Source organism: Salminus brasiliensis, chromosome 19 (assembly GCF_030463535.1).
Source record: "Salminus brasiliensis chromosome 19, fSalBra1.hap2, whole genome shotgun sequence".
Lineage (NCBI taxonomy): Eukaryota > Metazoa > Chordata > Actinopteri > Characiformes > Bryconidae > Salminus > Salminus brasiliensis.
Genome location: NC_132896.1, coordinates 3,168,977 through 3,189,411, shown reverse-complemented (window position 1 = coordinate 3,189,411; position 20,435 = coordinate 3,168,977). Strand labels below are relative to the sequence as shown.

General features: G+C 41.3%; 1 protein-coding gene across 5 annotated transcripts in view; it reads left to right on the top strand.

Moving 5' to 3' along the window:
- The window catches only part of ckap5 (cytoskeleton associated protein 5), a 41,447-nt gene extending 21,335 nt beyond the window's left edge, over positions 1 to 20,112 (top strand). For 2 of the 5 annotated variants that reach the window (XM_072662864.1, XM_072662865.1), the window contains exons 25-45: positions 1,157 to 1,351; positions 1,682 to 1,814; positions 2,392 to 2,489; positions 3,990 to 4,115; positions 5,009 to 5,158; positions 5,248 to 5,451; positions 5,894 to 6,029; positions 6,753 to 6,946; positions 7,520 to 7,686; positions 9,169 to 9,192; positions 9,715 to 9,888; positions 10,942 to 11,062; positions 11,426 to 11,605; positions 12,303 to 12,490; positions 12,818 to 12,893; positions 13,852 to 14,040; positions 16,096 to 16,233; positions 16,358 to 16,441; positions 17,654 to 17,813; positions 18,211 to 18,353; positions 19,030 to 20,112. In XM_072662864.1, coding sequence (XP_072518965.1) covers positions 1,157 to 1,351; positions 1,682 to 1,814; positions 2,392 to 2,489; positions 3,990 to 4,115; positions 5,009 to 5,158; positions 5,248 to 5,451; positions 5,894 to 6,029; positions 6,753 to 6,946; positions 7,520 to 7,686; positions 9,169 to 9,192; positions 9,715 to 9,888; positions 10,942 to 11,062; positions 11,426 to 11,605; positions 12,303 to 12,490; positions 12,818 to 12,893; positions 13,852 to 14,040; positions 16,096 to 16,233; positions 16,358 to 16,441; positions 17,654 to 17,813; positions 18,211 to 18,353; positions 19,030 to 19,275 — 3,126 coding nt within the window. In that variant the 3' untranslated portion in view covers positions 19,276 to 20,112. The remainder of the gene's footprint in view (positions 1 to 1,156; positions 1,352 to 1,681; positions 1,815 to 2,391; positions 2,490 to 3,989; positions 4,116 to 5,008; positions 5,159 to 5,247; positions 5,452 to 5,893; positions 6,030 to 6,752; positions 6,947 to 7,519; positions 7,687 to 9,168; positions 9,193 to 9,714; positions 9,889 to 10,941; positions 11,063 to 11,425; positions 11,606 to 12,302; positions 12,491 to 12,817; positions 12,894 to 13,851; positions 14,041 to 16,095; positions 16,234 to 16,357; positions 16,442 to 17,653; positions 17,814 to 18,210; positions 18,354 to 19,029) is intronic. The other 3 variants (XM_072662867.1, XM_072662866.1, XM_072662868.1) reach the window with 3 other exon arrangements.
- The last annotated feature ends 323 nt before the right edge of the window (positions 20,113 to 20,435 follow it).

Below are 20,435 nucleotides of genomic sequence, written 5' to 3'. Positions count from 1 at the left end.
CCACCCCCTCCTGAAAGTCTGCATAAGTGCACCCATCACCGACGGACACATTAGTGAAATTAGATCACTGGGGGAGGAACGCTGATTACGTCAGCTCAACCATTTCCACAATGATTTGAATACTTCCAAGTCTAGATGGAGGGACGAGGGATTCAGTGTTGTGGCGTAACATGGCTGAATGACGTGCCGGGGTGGTGGTGGTGATGATGATGATAACTTGCCTAGTTACACAAACCATCTTATGTTGGCTTAATATACTTGTAGTCATGGAAGCATATTTGTTTGGACGGTTTCAATGAACAGGGATTAAAGAAAAATATATATATTTTAAAAATATATTAGTAAAACAGTCAAGATAATAGAACGTGTAAGGGAGTGTACAATTAACTTATTAAGGATTAAATTAATAAAAGAATATTAAAATAAGTAATGGCTAAATTATAATGTATTTAAAATAAATGTGAATTAAAAAGTAATTTAATATTTTTTAAATTATTTTTAGAGTTTGAGGACCTCAGTATTGGATGATTATTAAATATATATATATATTTATTTATTTAATTTGTAAATGGTCAAAGTAAGATTTTACAATGACAAAACAAAATGGCAAAAAACTAAGGGAATTAAGATTAAAATACCTAAAATTATAATTAAAAATGGTATTTTTCTGTTATTAGTATTAGTATTAGTATTATTATTATTATTATTATTATTATTATTATTATTATTATTTCAGTTAATCAGCTACAAATGAAACATCATACAAAACATCTAAAATAGTGAAAATCAAGTAAATCAGTTACAGGCAGATTGAAGGTAATTAGCATAATAGCAATATGTAAATGCTCTCGCAAACATTTAAAGGGATGAATTCCCACATGCAGACAGAGCCTGACAGTAAATCCACATTGGAATTACAGTTTAGTCCAAGGCCAAGCTTAATCCATGGCGTGTCTCAGACCGATCCTCAGGGAGCTCCAGATGGTCCAGATTTTTGTCACAACTCTGCGTGCGACTCACAAGGATGGAGCAAAAATGTAGACTGTCTGGAAGGGGGTCCTCAAGGACCAGTTTGAGAGCAGCTTGGCTAAGACCTCCGCTTTCTTCAGGTTTCTTCACACTGTCCTTCATTGGTGTTTGCGTCTTTCTCTGGTAGGTGCTGGGCTGGCTTTCCGAAAGGCTGCCCACTATGCGGACTGTGCCTGCGGATCTGATGCTCTGCATCCCCAACCTGTACGCCTGTCTGGAGGACCGCAATGGAGACGTGCGGAAGAAGGCTCAGGATGCTCTCCCAACCTTTATGATGCACCTGGGCTACGACAAGATGTGCAAGGCCACTAGCAAACTGAAGGTGGGTGGGCCAGAGTTGAACCACACAGCTGCACAAATTTCTGCTTAGATTTTATTAGACGTTTATTAGAAATGTATTTTGCACCCTTGTCTTAACGCCTTAACCTCCTATATTTTGTCTGCCCACGTGAAGTCCGTTTCATAGGCCTTAAAATAGAACCCTGTGGCACTCCACAAGATGTCCTAAACCGAATGGTTTACAAATAATTCAGGATATTTTCTGCATTAGGTGTGAAAATGAACAGTAAACCTAGGGTTCGAGAGATGAAACATCTATATTTAAAAGTGTTAGTCCAGCTCTCTGATGTCAGGATGTTTTCTCTCCCTGTAGCCATCCTCAAAGGACCAGGTGGTGGCCATGCTCGAGAAGGCCAGGGCCGTAATGCCAGCCAAACCTGCTGCCCCTGCCAAAGCTGCTTCATCTAAATCTGCTCAGAGTGCTCCTGCTGCAAAACCTGCCTCTGGTACGGCCTCCCCTCACACTTTCTTTCTCTGAAATCACCCTTAATTTCACAGAGTGGTAAAAGTAGAGTGTGTGTAAAATCACAGAGTTCCTTATGAAGGAATGGGACACATTTAGCCAAATACATTATAATCTGAAGATTTGGTCAATACTCACTTTCTGAAACTTGTGTTCCTCAAATATGCTGTTACTGCAGCAGTGGAATGCCAGGTAGGACTAGATAGTCATTTGGATTTGTTTAATTCCTCCAGATGAAGCTGGAAGCAGGCTGAAAAGTGCCAACTAATAGAGATGCTATAAATGAAGAATAAAATGTATAATATAATATGTATAATTAAATAATTATAAAGGTGTTTTCAGTGCTTCTTCTTTAGGAAAACTGGTGATGTGTTTTGCTCTGAGTTGTTTTGGATGACGCAGTTCCCTCTTCACTGCATAATTGGCTGTAGAAGCAGCCTGCAGTGGGGATCCAGTCGAGCTAAGCCCATCTGATCAGTGTAAGCACTGGTAAGGTGCTTAGACTGCAGACTTGCGGTCACTAATTCTTTTTTCTTTTTTCTTTTTTTCTTTTTTTTAAGCTCCAGCTAAAAGCCAGCCTGCAGTGGACGACTACAGTGGGGGAGAATCCAAACCAGACACCAAGAAAGTCAAATCAGCAGGTTCTGCAGCTAAAAAGGTCTGATGCCTGCTTTTTCTGCCTTTTGTAAGGAGCAATTTGGTGGTGTTCAGCCCCCTAAAAAACTAAATCTACAGCACTGTGCAGATGTTTTACTCCCCTAACCCAATCACTCTAACCCCCGTCTCTCAGCAGTGAGAGAGTTCTACTGTAGAAGCTCCAGATCTCATCAGATCAGATAAAGCAGCTGAACATGAATCCAGTAAAAAGGAGAAACAAGAGCTTCTCATTCTGAAGAAAGAAAGTAGTGAGATCTTGTCGGTGAGCTAGTCTGAAGAACAGAGCTCGGTTCCTCCAGGTTTCTCTTGGACGTCCCCCCCAGTCCAGCCAGCACAGCATGGAGGATGTGTTCACCTCCATCAGCAGCGGCAGCTCACCTGATTTACCATCATTAAGCCCTGATTTACCATCAAACCAGGTGTTGATCTGAGGAGAACTCTAAATAATACTAGACTCCATGAGAGAGGAGAAGTTTGGAGATGTTCTAATGATGAACACAGTGATGGAGAACCACCACTTTTATTACAGTTTATTCTAATATCAGTGTTTTAGGCAGCTTCTCACTAAAATTTTCACAAGGGACTAAAACCTCTGTGCAGTACTGTATGTACAAAAACCTTGTATAAATGGTCATTTTTCAAGTGGGGGGGGAAATAACCCCACGTGTTTGTGTTAATGGTCATTCATCCTGAATATTTTGTATAATGTAAAGAGCAACCGGTGTTTCCCTATTATGTAAAATAGCGGTGAGGAGATGGAAACATGGCACAAGTTCTACAACGTAGAAGTAAGGCTTTGTGTTCACGGCAGAGATGTGCCCGATTCACGTTCTTGTGATTTAGATAGATGGCCTTTCTGCTGAATCCCATGCGTTTGTTAAGCATCCTGCTGTGTTCAGTGAAGCTGCTTCTTTTGCATTGAGCAGATGACCGACATGGAGCAGACACTGAAAGTAGATAAAGACTGTGTTGCTAAGCACAAAAGACTCTCTGGGGGCAAACCTAGCAACCAACAGGTAAAGGGGGATCCGAAACCCAGTAATCCTAAACATTTAATCACTGGTGGGCTTGGGTTCATCCCGGTGTGGCGTTTTGGTGTGGACTCACTACAGAAGTTAATTAAAAGTGAATTTAATCATTTACACTTTACTCACTGTGGGCTTTAGTTTATTATTCTGTGCCCCCCCCCTTTCCCCCCTCTTATTTGCTTCTTTTTGTCTAAAAATTAATAAATGAAGGTGCCATGTGTTGCATATCTGCAATAAATACATCAAAATATCATTAAAATATCGATCAGATCTTATTATCTGTCGGCTGCCAATAATCAGACAACGCTGATTCAATTCCAGGACTATTCTGTATCCCTACAGAGAACCATGCATCCAAATATGCCCTAAAGAGCATTTCAAAACCTCCATTATTTATTTTTTTTCCTGTGTATGAATGTGCTTCTGCCTGTGAGACTGTATTAATAATACTGTGTGTGTCTTGTCTCCATCAGGGAGTTGTGGGGAAGAAGGCTCCAGCTAAGCCTGCCGCTAAAGATGAAGAAGACAAATCGGGTCCCATCTTCATCCTCGTGCCCAACGGCAAGGAGCAGAGGATGAAGGAGGAGAAAGCTCTGAAGGTAGGCTGCTCATTGGGAACTGTGCCAGCATCCTCGCCTCTTGTCCTGTTTCCGTAGTGTGGTGTTCTCATGCTTTCGCAGCGTAGGAACCACACGTTCCTCCACAAACCCCAGGAAGTCCAGCTGCTGGGTAGGTGTGGCATGTCTGATGTCGCACAGTTGAATAAGAAACTTCTTCAAATTCAAATAGCCATTTCTGTTCAATTAAGCCCACTACCACAGCATGTTACAAGATGTGTAATAATAGATGACCCAAAGGTCTGGAATTAAACGTTGTAATTGCTTTAGCTATTCTAAAAACTAAATTAAGGGGCTTAAAAGTAATATGACTGTTGGCAACTCTGCAGAGATTCCCACATTATTTCCATTAGGATCAGACAGAAAGAGCCAGGGTTGATTTGGAATCTGTTGCTCTTGGCTATTGCCAGTCCCTAAATGTCATTTTTAGGCTGAAATTATACACCAGACCCATCTGAGAGATGGCAAAACCATTTAGATTTGGCTAAATCAGCGTTTTTCTTTCAGTTTTAAAAATAAAGCCCAGAAACACACGTAAAAAGGCCCAGTAGACCACCGAAAACTACTGTAGTGCTTGACAGAATTCTGTACCTGGTGAGGAGTAAACCAGAATTCGGGGACATGTCAATTGATTGATCTATGTTTTCATTATTATTATTAATTTTATTTTTTTCCCTCCCCATGTTTTATTAATCTTTACAAGATTAAACCACAAACTAAAGATTTTTAATGCAAACTAACATTTTAACATAATTTAATAAAAATAAATAAATATAAGTAAAAGCTTCATGCACAAGTCTCTGTGCAGAATCTGTCCAATGCACAGCAGTTATTTTGTCCCTCTGATTCATAATGGGTTTGTGGTGTCTGTATAGATCCTAAAGTGGAACTTCATCACCCCGCGGGATGAGTATGTGGAGCAGCTGAAGACTCAGATGTCCTCCTGCCTGGCGAAGTGGCTGCAGGACGAACTCTTCCACTACGACTTCCAGCACCACGTCAAAGCAGTTAATGCCATGATCGAGGTGTGGCCTCTGTGAGCACCTTCACATCACACACGCTTGACGTCGTCATTTATTTACTTACACACTCTCTTTCTCTCTTTCCCCCTCAGCACATGGAGGCAGAGTCGGAGGCTGTGATTGGCTGTCTGGACCTGATTCTGAAATGGTTCACGCTGCGGTTCTTTGATACCAATACCAGCATATTAATGAAGGCCATGGAGTTCCTCAAGCTCCTCTTCACCATGCTGAGCAGAGAGAACTACCACCTCAGCGAATACGAGGCGTCCTCCTTCATCCCCTACCTAATTCTCAAGGTATAGAAGCATAGATCATCGCTGTCCAAAAAAAAAAAAACATGTATCTCCAAAATGGTGACTTTACAGGAGATGGCATTTTTATTAGTCGATTCATCCAGAATCAATTACACAGTGTCCAGAGAGCAGCTGCAGGGTTCAAGCCCTGGACAAAAATAAAGATGCATGGCTTTCATTGGACAGCAGCGATATGTTCTCACAGGCACTCCTGGCATCACTCATGGCTGGGATTTGATTGCTAAATGAATGTAAATCGCATAAAAACCAAGAGCCACTTTACGTTAACAGCCACAATCAGGAACTGACCTAAACTAAACAGCACTCTGCTACTAATGACGATTGGTCCCTAGAAATCAAAATGTGCCATTTCTCCATTTTAGGTCATTTCCATATATAATAAAAGTCACACCGTCTCTCTCGTCCTCTTCTTTCTCCTGTCCAGGTGGGAGAATCAAAAGATGTGGTTCGCAAAGATGTCCGTGCCATTCTGACCATGCTGTGTAACGTGTATTCTGCCTGCAAGATGTTTCCGTTTCTCATGGAGGGCACCAAGTCTAAGAATTCCAAGCAGAGATCTGGTGAACAACCTTTTTGTTTGTATTTATTTTTATGTATTATATATTAATTGGAATACCTTTCAGTGGTGCAGTCATTGCTGTTTTGTAAAGCAGTAGGACATGAGAGGCTATTTCATCACAGCCGTGCTGTTATTTCACAGTAACCCACAACATATGAGTTTTCTACTGCTTTTAAAATTAGTTCGGAAAATAAATAAAATAATAAATAAATAAATTGAGGCGTGAATGTAGCATTTAATAGGTCTTAATGTTGGCATTTCCTTCTGCCTAATTTTAGTTCCTTAACATCACAGTAACGAACTCCACTGACCCACTGCCCAGCCTGCAGTTCCTTCTCCAGCTCCTTAAACAGGCCTAATTTTTATTGTTATTATTATTATTATTATTATTATTATTATTATTACGTTTTAAAAAATACATTTTATTTGAAGTCCTTCTTATTATAAAAAATAATTAAACAAAAGCTCTGGGTTTTTACAATATTTATTGATTTAACAGCGTTCAGTGGACTGATACAGTACAAAATAACATGGCAAAATAACAGCATACATGGCTGTAACTAATAAATTGGAATATTAGGAACTTTTTTTTTTTCTACAGTGCAAATGTGCGAAAATACATTCCATCATTGTTCATAGTATAAATAGTTGATAGAATAATTTACTCAGTATTATATAAGAATTCCTCTCTCCTTGACTGTAAATTGATTGACTTCTGCTCCAGAATGTCTTGAAGAACTGGGGTGCCTGATTGAGAACTACGGTATGAACGTCTGTCAGCCGACGCCGGCCAAGGCTCTGAAAGACATCGCCGTTCACATCGGCGATCGAGACACAACGGTGCGCAATGCTGCTCTCAACACGGTAGTGGCTGCGTACAATGTCTGCGGAGACCAGGTCTTCAAACTCATCGGCAACGTAAGGCTCACACTTAATAATAAAACATCCCTGTAGGGTAGAATTTCCAATAGAATAAGACAACACACAGGAATACACATGAACCTATTGGCACCATGCTGCCTAATGCCAGGTGTGGGCTAGTAGAGGGGTATAAAGCCCCCCAGCATTAAGGAGCTGTGGAGCAGTGGGAGAACGGTGTTCTCTGGAATGATGGTGGTGGAGCTCCATCCAGTACTTTTATTGGGATGAGTTGGGGATAAGGTGCAGTGGTGATCCTTCAACATCCTGACCACGTTGAATCCTCACAACAATGTTCCTAGTAGAAATCTAGTAGAAAGTCTTCTTCTCTGGACAGTAGAGATAGTTACTGGATTTTTTATATATATATATATACATACACTTTGTTTCAGAAGGAGCTGAGCTGAAGATGAATGAGCAGGTGTCCCAATACTTATGTCAATTTAACATGCTTTTTTTTTTTTTTTTTTTTTTTCTGCTTCTTTCCACTGTTTAATGGTGTGAAAAATAAAACATGACTGAACTGTAAATTATTTTATTATTAAACTGATATTTCTTGGTCTTGATCACCAGCTGTCAGAGAAGGACATGAGCATGTTGGAAGAGCGAATCAAGCGCTCCGCTAAAAAGACGCCTGCTGTCTCCACCAAACAGGAGAAAGCTCCCAGAGAGCACCCAACCAACCCCAACGCTACGTTCCTCCGGAAGCCAGCCCAGGAGGAAGTGCCCAACAAACTCAAGTACGTTCAGCGCTCTGTATGCAGCAGGAAAAGGAGAGTAGTGTTCATATTTTGAGATGGAAGCTGGAGACTAACTGGAGAGACTGATGTTGACTAGAGCTTTTGTCCGTGAGAGTGAGCTGATGAATGCAGTTCTTGTCTTACTGATGAATCTTCTTAACTTGCATACTGTCTTTCTAAACTCTCCTCTCCTCAGTGCTTGTCTATGTAGCCACTTAGCTTACTTCCAGGTCAGATATCAAGATCACTGTAGGTAGCCAGAGATGAGCTGAGCAAGCCCTCTTAAAGGCCTTTATTTTTATTTCTTCAAAATTTTACAAAGAAAACATAGGTCCAGCATAGTACTCCTGTGCACACCAGGACATTTTACAGGCAATATGGAGCTTCGTATTGTTACATAGTGCTTCAATTATATCTCACACAGTCTCTGTTAAAGGGTAAGTTATAGTCCATTTTCCCCAAATTTCATAGACCTATTTCAATCCATTGCTCCCTTGTTGGGGGGGATCTGCAGAGATGTTTGTCTGCTAGTTTACTTCTGCACTGGAGTTATGAAGCTAAAGTAGCTAAAATATGCCCCGACCAATCGTCAATAAAATAAGCATGGCACCTTTCATAGCTATAAACAGCTGAAGTCTGATTTATGTACATTTTTGTATATTTTGGTTTATATACAAAAGTCATAAAGTAAGGAAATAAGCAAGTCCATCAGTTGTTATAATAATAACTGTTTAATATGAACGCGGTCAAATAGTAAAAATTGAATAATTTACTCAGTATTATATAAGAATTCCTCTCTCCTTGACTGTAAATTGATTGACTTTTAAAGAGCAATGACAAAAGTGATGGTTTCTTAGCTGGTGTTTTTATTTATTTTATTTTATTTATTTATTTATTTATTGGCAATCCCTACTGCCTGTCAAGTTTGTCCTAATTTAAACTGCTGTTTTTATTATTACTTTTTTTTTATGTAACTGTAAAGTTTTAAACCCCCATCAGCCTCAAGTAACATGACTGGTCACAGTCCACTCTGTGTGTATTGAGGCACCAATATTAATCATTGGGCATTGTGCACACTGCACATTTTTGCACAGTAGATACAGGTGATGTGATGCCGATAATGCGAGACCAACTCTAGCCCTGCCTCCAACAGAGAGCTGATGAGACTGGATAAAATATTGATGTTATTTATGTAAACAAACACGCAAGTAAACATAATGGGCAATATCGAGGTCATTATTTGCTGTACTCACTTCAGTGAAAACCTTAAAAAGTAAAACACTGACCTTACATTTGAAGTGGTCATTACTCAGTGTAGAGAACCCTCACGGTGTCCTTCTGTCCTCTTGTTTCATTGCATGTCATGTCTCTTAAACCTGAGCCTCTCTCTCTTTTTCTCTCTCTCTCTCTCTCTCTCTCTCTCTCTCTCTCTCTCTCCTCCTTTATGACTCTTTTTCCTCTCTCGCTGCTCTCCCTGGAAAGAATAATGTATCGCACGTATAGGATGTAAGTACTGCCGACTCGCTGTAGGCTCCTCTGTTCCAGAGGGCGCGCACCTACCCGGAGAGCCTTAGACAAATGGCAGAGGAACAGAACCCCCCCGTCCCCCCCCCTGTCATTTCAGCTGCTGACACCATTTGCAGATGTTGTCGGAGTCCTTTTTTTTTTTGTTGTATTAGCGTCCTTCACTAGCGCTGCGCCAAAAGTTCCTTACACTTCAGTCCAACGTTCCTTACCCAATTGGATGTCTTGTCAGGTTTGGTAAGAGAGAGAAGTACTAGTGTAAAAAATCCACACCATGATGATGATGATGATGATGATACACAAGTGTAGTGATCTATAAGGAATGATATCAATGTAGAAAGCTAATGGGTACTGTTGGAAAAGTGTACAAGGGCCTTCAGGTGTCCGTTCTTCCCGCACATCCACCTGTTCCCTGTCCGTTTCCTTGTTCGTTCAAAGCTCTTCATGTTATGAAGCTGTGATCTGCATGAAGGTGAAGTTTTCCCCTTTTGTCTTCTCCACCAGTCAAGCACGGTCACAGAACGCTCACTCCGAGCACACGGCCCCCTCCATCCCCAAGGAGTTTCAGCTGGACCTGGACATGATCGAGAACGACCACACACGGGTCAGCGAGTTCCCTGACCTCGTGCAGCACAAACTGGATGAGCTGCTGGAGCCTGTGTCCATCCCGGAACCCAAGTAAGACTGTTGACTGACCACCACACATACTGCAAGTTGTTTTGCACAAAACAACCTCTTAACATGTGACCTTTTTATTATTATTATTATTATTATTATTATTATTATTATTATTCAAGACCCACCATATTTACCATTTTTGTGACTGACATATAAAATTTGGCTTTGGCTTTTATCCCATCCATGCAGTGAACACACACATACACACAGTGGGCAGTGAGCACACATGCCCGGAGTGGTGGGCAGCTATTGCTCCGGGGCCCAGGGAGCAGAGAGGCTTGTCGAGCCCGGGTATGGAACCCACAACCCTGTCGTTAATAGCCCAGAGCTCTAACCGCTGAGCCACCACCGCCCCAATTAATTAATTAAGTGTAAAACTGTGCCAAACCATAAAGCTGTTCTTCAAGCAGCATTATGTGAGAATTGGTGTTTTTGCTACTGGGTTCCCCCTACAGTTGGGAAGTACACCCCTGTAGTGAATGCAAATTGCACTTTGAGCGCCCCCTCATGGACGGCTGTGCATGTGCATTCCTAGATTAGCTAAGAACTCCAGGGGTTTGATCTGATGGTAGAGAAGCATGTGGACTATGGGTAAAGCGATGTTGCACTGCAGTTCTGGAGAGAGGTTCTCCTCCTGCAGCTCCACCACCAAAGCTCCATAGTGCAGTTCTCCCTGTTACAGTCAAGTGTACCATCAACATAATTCTGAAGCTGCTGTTTTGAAGCAGGTCTGGAACTGCTGGGGTTTAAAGCCAAGGTTTGGCCAAAAAATAAATAAATAAATAAAGCAAAGTGACATTTCTAATAATAAGGGCATGAGTAAGAAGTTTGCTTTAACAATCACAGTTTTTAGCTGTAAAATGTAAAATATTATTTTATTTTATTTTTATTTTTATTTTTTAATATCCTAACTGTGGTCACATCCCATTCCCACCCAGTAGCTTGGACGTTTTCTGTGGTTTATTCACCCTGGCTGGACAATTCACTTGCCGATTTTAAAAGCAAGGCCCTGTTTTGCTAAAATGGGAGTTTCTTTTTTTCCCTCTTCTGCAGGATTCGCTCAGTGTCCCCTCATTTTGACGACCTTCACAACAGCACAGCCTCCACTATCAACTTTGTGATCTCACAGGTGGCCAGCGGCGACATCAACACCAGTATCCAGGCTTTAGCACAGGTACAGCTTTCCTTTTTTGGAAAGCTAAACTATGACGGAGTTTATGATCTACACTGCACTTGCTGGACCCTTTCAGAATTAAAGCGCATTTGCAGTGAACTTCAGTGCCTGTGAAGTCCAGTCAGCCACACCGAAGCCAGCTCTCATTAAGGCCGCTATCATTGTATAGCGCCGTTTGTACACAGTGGCACAGCACTTTTACATAAAAAATAGAAAAAAGACAGAAAGACATTAAGAAAAATGATCTGAAAGTATTAAAAATTAATCAATGATAGTATACAGGATAAAAGCAGCCCAACTGGACAAAAGTAAGACCAGCCTCTAAGCTGTTAATCAATCCTTGATGTTCTTCCCCCTCCGCAGATTGACGAAGTGCTGCGACAGGAGGACAAAGCAGAGGCGATGTCGGGCCACATCGACCAGTTCCTAATCGCCACTTTCATGCAGCTGCGGCTCATCTACAACACGCACATGGCAGATGACCGACTGGACAAAAAGGACATCTTCAAGCTCTACAGCTGCATCATCGGCAACATGCTGTCGGTAAGAGTTGCAGGAATAATCTGTATGGTTTTCTTTAACTCTTTGACTCTGATCTCTTGGAATGACTAGTCCGCTGGTGATAATTCAGTGGATTTGTACATACTGCAGATGAGCAAAATGCTGTTTACATGGCTTAACCCCTTAAACCCTTTAAATCTTGTATGTAAACCCATTAGTTTAATGGGCCCTAAAATAGAACCCTGTGGAACTCCTCCAAAATTTGGCACCGACATTTTCATCTACAGCAGCTCCTGTCAGGGAGTGGATCTACATATTAGGCAGTGAGTGAAGAACAGTCAGTTCTTGAAGGTGATGAAGGTGCTGAAGCAGAAAAAATGAACAAGCGTAAGAATCTGAGACACTTTATTAAGAAGGAGACTGGGATGTTCTAGATAGGCGACTGGGTCATCAGAACCTCTCCAGAACAGCAGGCAGATCTTGTGGGGTGTTTCCTCCTGGTATGCAGTGGTCAGTACCTACCAAACATGCTCCAGAAACGGACGCAAGAGTCATGGGCACCCAAGGCTCATGGAGGTCCCACCTCACAATTTACAGGAACTCCGAGACCAGGGTTTAAGGGGGAAAGTGAAAGTTCTGATATGGGTCGGGTTACAGAAACAGATCCCCTTTGTTTTGGAGCAGTGCTTAGTCGTTCCGAGTGTGTCTGAGTGAGTGTGCACAAATCCCTCTTGTTCAGTTGTTCTCTATGGAGAGCCTGGCGCGGGAGGCCTCCATGGGCGTGCTGAAGGACCTGATGCATGGCCTGATCACCCTGATGCTGGACTCACGAGTGGAGGACATCGAAGATGGCCAGCAACTCATCCGTTCCGTCAACCTGTTAGTGGTGCGCGTGCTGGAGAAGTCCGATCAGACCAACATCCTCAGGTCAGTCGGCTGAAACTCACGCAAAACCACATGTCTTCCCTTTAAAGCATTTTAGTGCTGACGAGGTTCAAACACTACCCAAAAAAACAAGCACCCTCCGGTCAGCACTCTAAAACAGACACTTGACCACTTCCTTGTGTTGAATTTTTAATAACAGCTGAAGGGGCTCAGTGTTGGTTTACCACATCATGTCCCATGTTGTTTATCAGTCTGTATCTGATCCTGTGTCAGGCCTGATAGCTGGTCTATGTTGTGCAGGATGGTTAATGTAAATAGATGATTGTAGTAGTTTGATGGCTGACTCTCTTGTTGCCTGTTGTCTTTTAGTGCTCTGCTGGTGCTGCTGCAGGACAGCCTCATCACCACTGCAGGATCACCCATGTTTTCTGAACTGGTCATGAAGGTAAATGAAGCTTGTCCTTGTCCACTTTCCAGTCCTGGGTTTTATTTTAAAGATAAAGCGCCTGGGAACAGATTTTGATATATATATATATTTTTTTATTATTTATTTATAATTCTAAACTTGAGTGTTCAGTGAAACATTCAGCAAAGTTTTAATAGAAAGCAGAAATATGAGAAAACGCTCCTCAAAAATTCCCCAAATGCACCATCACATCTCTGAGAACGGCCTGGTTGTGTCCTTAATATTGTAGTGAATATACAAAGTGCCTGTGCGTTACCATGACAACCCCCCCCCCCCAGTTCTGATTTATTTATTTATTTTTTAATTATTTTTTCTTTCTTTCTTTTATTTATTTATTAATTATTTATTTGATTTATTTAAAGCTTTTGAACTGCAGTTGGTTCTTTAGACTTAACTTACATTCTGATATCTAGAACTGAGTATGCAGATACAGGCCCTGCATGCCCAGTCATGCCAGTTTGGCAGATTGCCAAGCCCGGGTATCGAACCCACAACCCTGTCATCAGTAGCCCAGAGCTCTAACCGAGGAGAGCAATACTGGTAAAATACAGGGAAGCTGGGGATAAGACGTACTGTGTACATTTACACTGGGGGCCCTGAGGAGCCAGATTAGTTTAACTAGAAAGGAAAAACCCAGATTCAGGGTCCCAGGGGCTTTAAGCAGACAGCTAATGTAAACGATTGGCCGTTGGTGTCCGACCTACGAAGGATTATAGTCCGGGACTGGAAACTGAATACACGGTCCAGATTTGAAGACCTCTGGCAGCACGTCAGGCCTTCTAAAAAGGTTTTAGGGGGCGGATTGAAATTGGTGTGGTCACATGACCAACGGTTGCTACATGGGTGTTGTGAATTGTATGCATTAATGTAGTCAATTTAATTGCTTTAATTATAATGCGAATGTGACCCCTCTGCCCCCCACCATCTGTCTCTGCAGTGTCTCTGGCGAATGATCCGTTTCCTGCCCGAAACCATCAACAGTATTAACCTGGACCGCATCCTCCTAGACGTCCATAATTTCATGAAGGTTTTCCCTAAAGAGAAACTGAAGCAGCTGAAGAGTGACGTGCCCCACCGCACGCTGAAGACCCTGCTGCACACGCTCTGCAAGCTCACAGGAGCCAAGGTAGATCACAGGCTTCCCCTCACATTACAAGCCTCAGTAATCAATTTTGATTTATATATATTTTTTAATGCTCAGATTTAATATCAGATTTGGCCATCTTGACTGTTCACATTCATAAATGTAAGTGACCTGAAACTGTCCCTGAGGCTAAAAATCACTCCATTGTGCTGCCGGAGCTGGCTGATGACCGCAGTAGGTGCATACAGGCAAAAAGACACCTGATACCTGAAATCTGATCTGACCGTTTACATTCCTGTCACGCAGCCTCAAATCTAATCTGTATGGGTCTGTTTACACCCGGCATTAACATGCGTTTATGTGCCGGGCAGTGCTGGACAGCAGATCTCCCCGGCTACAATGCTGTCCGTCCCAGCACCAGCCACTAAATTCCACAGTGGAGTGGAGAGGCGACAGAACATGGACATACAGGACATTTTACTTCCTGTAAACTATGGTTTCTCACCAAATCTGTTCTGCTTGGGGAAACCGTGAACAGTTTAGAGGAACGGTGGGGGTTCTACATCGCCATGGAACATTTAGACGGTTCTAATAATCCTGTAACTACTGTGGTAGTCATTTTTGCTGCAGTAAACGTAACGTAAATCTTACACCGTAGTGTCAGTTACACTCTGTATACCCCACAAATATACGATGACCATTCACACTTTAAATTAGCTGGTCTTTGGTGTCCATATGCTGATAACGCTGTTTTTCTGGGCCCCCTGGTGAGGCTGGTGCGAAGTTGATAGACCCCCATTGTTTCAAGATAACAAAGTCACCGTTGTCTGCTCCTCTTCCCCAGACAGTTTCCTATGTAAAAACATGGTAAAACTAAAACAAATGAAATGAAAATAATCTATACACACAATACTGAGATTCCTGAAAACCTCCCCCACACTACTCTTTTTAAACCACTGGGGGACGAACGCTGCTAACAGGCCCAAAGTGACTCAAATCTGATTTTAAAAAGATTATAGCATATGAATATAGCCGTGGAGACCCAGACAGAAAGTAGACCGAGCACTCTAAAAAGCTTTCTAAATTCCCCCTAGTGATCAGTTTGACTTATTAAGCACAGCCAGTAGCTTCTTGTTAGCGTATTGCGGAGATATAGAGCGTGTAGAGCTACTTCACTACTGTACTTAAATACTGAAATACTGGATACTTTTCTTGTTTGTGCTGCATCGTAACTCGCTACCATTATAAAAGCGTTACGAAGCTTTTCAAACCCACATTATCACCTCCAGAGCGCTAGATGGTGCCGTCACCGGGTTCGATTAAGCTGCCTTTACATTGAGCAGAACAGGCGATCGGCACGCTGCCACTCTTCCTCTCACTCCGCTGCGGCAGTGAGGACACTACCGCTAGAGCTCTGTTAGTTTATCTCCAAATGGAAGAAGAAGAAGAACCACCAGGAGAAACTCCTTCACCTTCACCTCCTGCAAATACTCGTATGTGCCGAATGGGCTGAGCTCTTTCAGCTGTAGTTTACAGAGTTTACAGTGAGTGAAGCTCAGGGGTTTGAGCTGCTCTCCTCACTGGTTCTACAGATGAAACTCTTGTATGTGGCGGGTCGAGTCAGGTCTGCTCAGCTCTCTCTCTCTCTTTTGGGCGAGTTTGTTTAGAGAGTGAACTGAAGACTCGTGATCATGAACTCTGTTTTCTACAGTCCTGTCCTTCTACTACAGCCAGAGGAACTGAGACCGGCCTTAAGTCTGAGCATCTGAACTGATATAAACACTGATACCCAAACTTTTGACTGCTCTCTGTAAGAACTACAGAACACAGTACTGTACTTTTACTGTCAGTACTTAAGCAGTACTTTTTAGAATACTAAACTACTTGCAGTACTTAAGTACGGAGCTTAAAGACACTTCTACTTCTACTCAAGTCACTTTTTTGAGATGGTCACAGTACGCTTCACTGGCTCTCTGATGGCTAATCAGCACATTTGAAATATCTATGAAGAGATATGTATGTATAAATACCCCTAAACACAAAGTGCTGTCATAGAATATTTAAGATGCTTACAGTACTCTTCTTCTCTGTACACAGATACTGGACCACTTGTCTATGATCGAGAACCGGAACGAGTCTGAGCTGGAGGCCCATCTGAGGAGAGTGGTCAAGCATTCTGGAAACCTCTCAGGCCTCAAGTCTGACCAAATCATAGAGAAGGGAGGCCTACGATCAGTAAGCCATCCCATAATTTCGTTATGAGATGTGATGGAGAAAACTGGTAATATCTGTTCATAATTATATAGTGTTGAAATGTAAATGCCCCCCCCGTCTACCTTCCACTTTCCATTGCCAACAGGACGAGAAAGTGATTAAGGCGAAAGTGAGCGATATCCTCTCCGAGATCTTCAAAAAGATTGGCTCAAAGGAAAACACTAAAGAGGTAAGCTGCAGTCGCCTGATCCAATCCACACACACAGTAACTACTGTCCTAAATTCTTTATTCACAGAGTACCATAAACCACCGCAGAGTACCAGGAATTTCTCTCAGGTGTCGAACATAAAATTTCAGACCCATATAAAGATTTTATAGTTAAGGTTTATGAGGATCTCTATAGCCAGGGATATTTGTTGGGAATTGTGCTTCAGTGAGAGTTGGGAAGAAGCAGATCATGGGAAAGTCATTGTTGTACTTCCTACCTCAGTGCCATCATTTCATTTCACTGTGTACCGATGCAGAGCTGAAATGACCATAAAAGCCTCTTGACTTGACTTGGAAAGAAATATTAACGGATTGGGAAATCTGTATAAAATTTGATTATTATGAGAATTAAACTTGATGGACGAGAGAGACATTTGGAGATCTTTACAGATAAAATATTGTATGAAGAGCTTCAATGCAACATAAAATTAAAATAAATACATTTTTTTATATACAGTTTATAATATATACATTTTATAAATTTTATATATATATTTTTATTACTCTCTTCGGTGTAACATTGTAAATAAAAATACATTTTATATATTTTTTATATAAAATATATTTTATTATAATATACATTTATTATATTAATGATTTATTTTATTTGTATATACATACATTCATATTATTATTATTATTATTATTATTATATATATATATTTTTTTGTTTTGGTAGATGTATTATACTTATGTTTAATTACATTCATTTGTTATGTGTGTGTATATGTAATTTATTAAGATTTCTTTTTATTAATAAATATTATATTAACTTATCCAGTTCCGAACATTCAGCTTCCATTAATATAATTGGCAAATAACTTGTATGATAAATGTAATAATTTAAGAACCATTTGGGAAAAGGATCTGGACTTGCAGTGGATACGTTAATAGAATTAATGGCCTTTAAAATGGGACCCAGGGATAATGCTGGAAGTGTAAGGCAGAAGAAGGCATGTTCCTACACACGTGGTTAATAGTCTTGGCGAGTGGCTGGGAAAGACGTTACCAGCTTCTCCTCAGCTTTGTTTGCTCTGGGTGCATGTCCGAGTGTGACTGTGCTCTGGCGTTAGCAGGGCTTATTACTCCAGCAGTGGAGGCTCACTGGAAATGCATTTGCAGTGAAATGTTCTAAATACTGATACCGTCTCTCTGGCTTCTTCTCTTTCTCAGGGGTTGACCGAGCTGTACGAGTATAAGCAGAAGTATTCGGACGCGGACCTGGAGCCGTTCCTCAGGAACACCTCTCAGTTTTTCCAGAGCTACGTGGAGCGTGGCCTGCGCATGATCGAGTCCGAGCGAGAGGGGAAGAGCCGCATTCAGACTTCTACAGGTACTCGCCCCACAAACCTCTCCACGTGCACTCCTGTGCTGGTCTGGGCATGTCCCTCATGTCCCTCATGTCCCTTATTTCCCCTATTTAGCCAGACAGAGACACGTCTTTTAGTCCTGCTTTCAGAAACTAAAGGTTCAGTGCAAGCAGTGAAAAACCTAAGCTCTGCTGAACAGAATTCAGCCTCCATAACTAACCCAGGGGCAGTGAACACACACCAGGAATGGGGGTTGGTTAATTGCCTTGCTTAAGTGCAACTTAGCCATGGATGCCGGTCTTGGGGATTCTGGTCCCCGTGATGCACCCTGATCAGCAGTGGATCTGTGAATAGATTCAGTAGTAGTGATCAGAAGAGTGAACCTGGCAGCGGTAATAAACCTACTGTCTCTTCTTACAGTGATTCCACAGCACAGCATGGACTCCTACACCCCCAGCCACAGCTCCATTCCGGTTAACAGTAATGGAGAGGATTTGAAACCCGCCGTTTACTACGAGAGACTGAAGATTCTCCGGCAGCGACATGGACTGGAGAACGCTAAGGTTTGTCCTGCGTATGCTTTCGCTCAGCCGTTTACAAACTTTTTTTTTTATTATTATGTAGTTCAGCCTAGGAAACTCTGAAATCATATAGTTTTCATACTAAATAAACTCTGCAGGATAAAATGGAGAAATTTGATTGTATACATTCACCCCCTCTCCTTATTTCCTTGATAAGGGTACTCCAGAGTAGATGGCATTTAAATGTCTGCAAAAGCAACTAAGAAATAATTAAAACATAAAGTAATTTTGCAATTTCTTAACTCTTAAAACTCTGTTTTTAAAAAAACTATTTATATAAATGTATTATTTTGAAACCCACTCTATAGCCATTTTACAGCCGTACACCAAAATGTAACCTAGAGAGGTGGGCAGCCACTCCGGCACCCGGTGAGCATGGGCTAAGGGTCACCATTCAACCGTGAATATTTAAATACTAAATTGCTATTCCTTCTACTCGCACCACCCCCTCCCTTCGAACCAATGCCCTTATGACCCCAAGCCCGTCTCTAACCTTTAGGCCACGACTGCCCTGGTGGTGTTTGCACTGTAAGAAACTGGCCTTTGCTCTATAGCGCCCTCTTCTACTGTAATGAACACAAACTAGGGGCTGAAGTTCTAAGTTCTTCGGTTTGTCATGGTCACCTTTTGTTGTTTTTCTGTCCCGCCGCCGCCGCAGCAGCAGCAACAGCAGCAGCAGCAGCAGCAGGACGACGAGCGTCCTTCTTTCTCCTCTCTGTCCAAGCCGCCACTGGCCTCCTCCACAGATATGCTCCACAGCAAGCTGTCTCAGCTGAAGGAGTCGCGCGAGTCTCACTTCCAGCAGGACTCGCGCTCTCACAGCCCCGGCCGGGCCTCCTCACCCGCCGCCAACCTCGACGACCTCAAGAAGAGGCTGGAGCGCATCAAGAGCAACCGCCAGTAGAAAATCTGCTTTGCCCCCTCATCCAGCAAACCAAACGCTTGCCCACGTCCAGCGGGCTACAGCTAGCTAGACCCGCTTACTCCTGCTACGCCACGCTAGTCTTTCTCACCTCCTGCTCTCAGCCCGGACGTTTTTCAGGTCAAACATATGTATAGATTAAGATAATAATACCAATAGAAGAAGAAGAAGAAAAAAAACACGAGTTTGTTCCGTTGTATAATATGAAGTGAACTACATTTCTGTTTGTTTAGTATTGTGCACAAATGTTTGGGGATTTCTGTTTTTGTATATACTCACGGTCGCTAACCACTCCTCCAGGCTTTTACGTGTCATGTTTAGGATTTGCAGTGGATGGTTTCCTTGTGCAGAGTGCTGTAATATGTGTAACTGGAGCTGTCCAACCTTTCTTTTCTTTCTTTCTTTGTTTGTTTGCTTTTTCATTTGTTTTTTATTTAATAAACGTTTTAGGAAAATGTCTTTCTCTGGGTCTCACAAACCCATCCACTGTTTGCCATTTTTCACTTGTTTCCCCATTTCAGAAGCGCTTGTAAAACTTGAAGGATTGATTTTGTTCTTTAACGGATTAAGGAGCATTGCATGAAGTACTTAATGTTATTTTGTAAATAGTTTGCATTACTAAACCCTGTTTATTAATGACATTCTTTTGTTTATTAATATTCCAACATCTTGCACTTGTCGGCAGAATGTTGGCGATTCTGATGCATTGTTTTGTATTTCATTCGAGTAGTGTTGAATTGTTGCTATTGAGTTTCAGTGTATAATCTATAGTGAAAATGGCAATAAAGATTTTTTTATATAATTTAACAAACTAGAAAAGTCTCTGCTGGGCATTTTTTTTTTTTTTTTTTTTTTTTTTTTTTTTATACCAGTTTCTAGGTGGATTCTACAAAAGATTAAATATATATAAAAATAATATATAATACAAATTTTAAATATATTTTATTTATTAATATTAAATAAATGTAAATGTTTTATTTATTTATATATATATATATATATATATATATATATATATATATATATATATATATATATATATATATTGTTTATTATATATATATTTAATGTATATATGTAATATATGTAAAAAATATTTGATGTTTATATAGATAAAATATCAAATATTTTATATATAATTA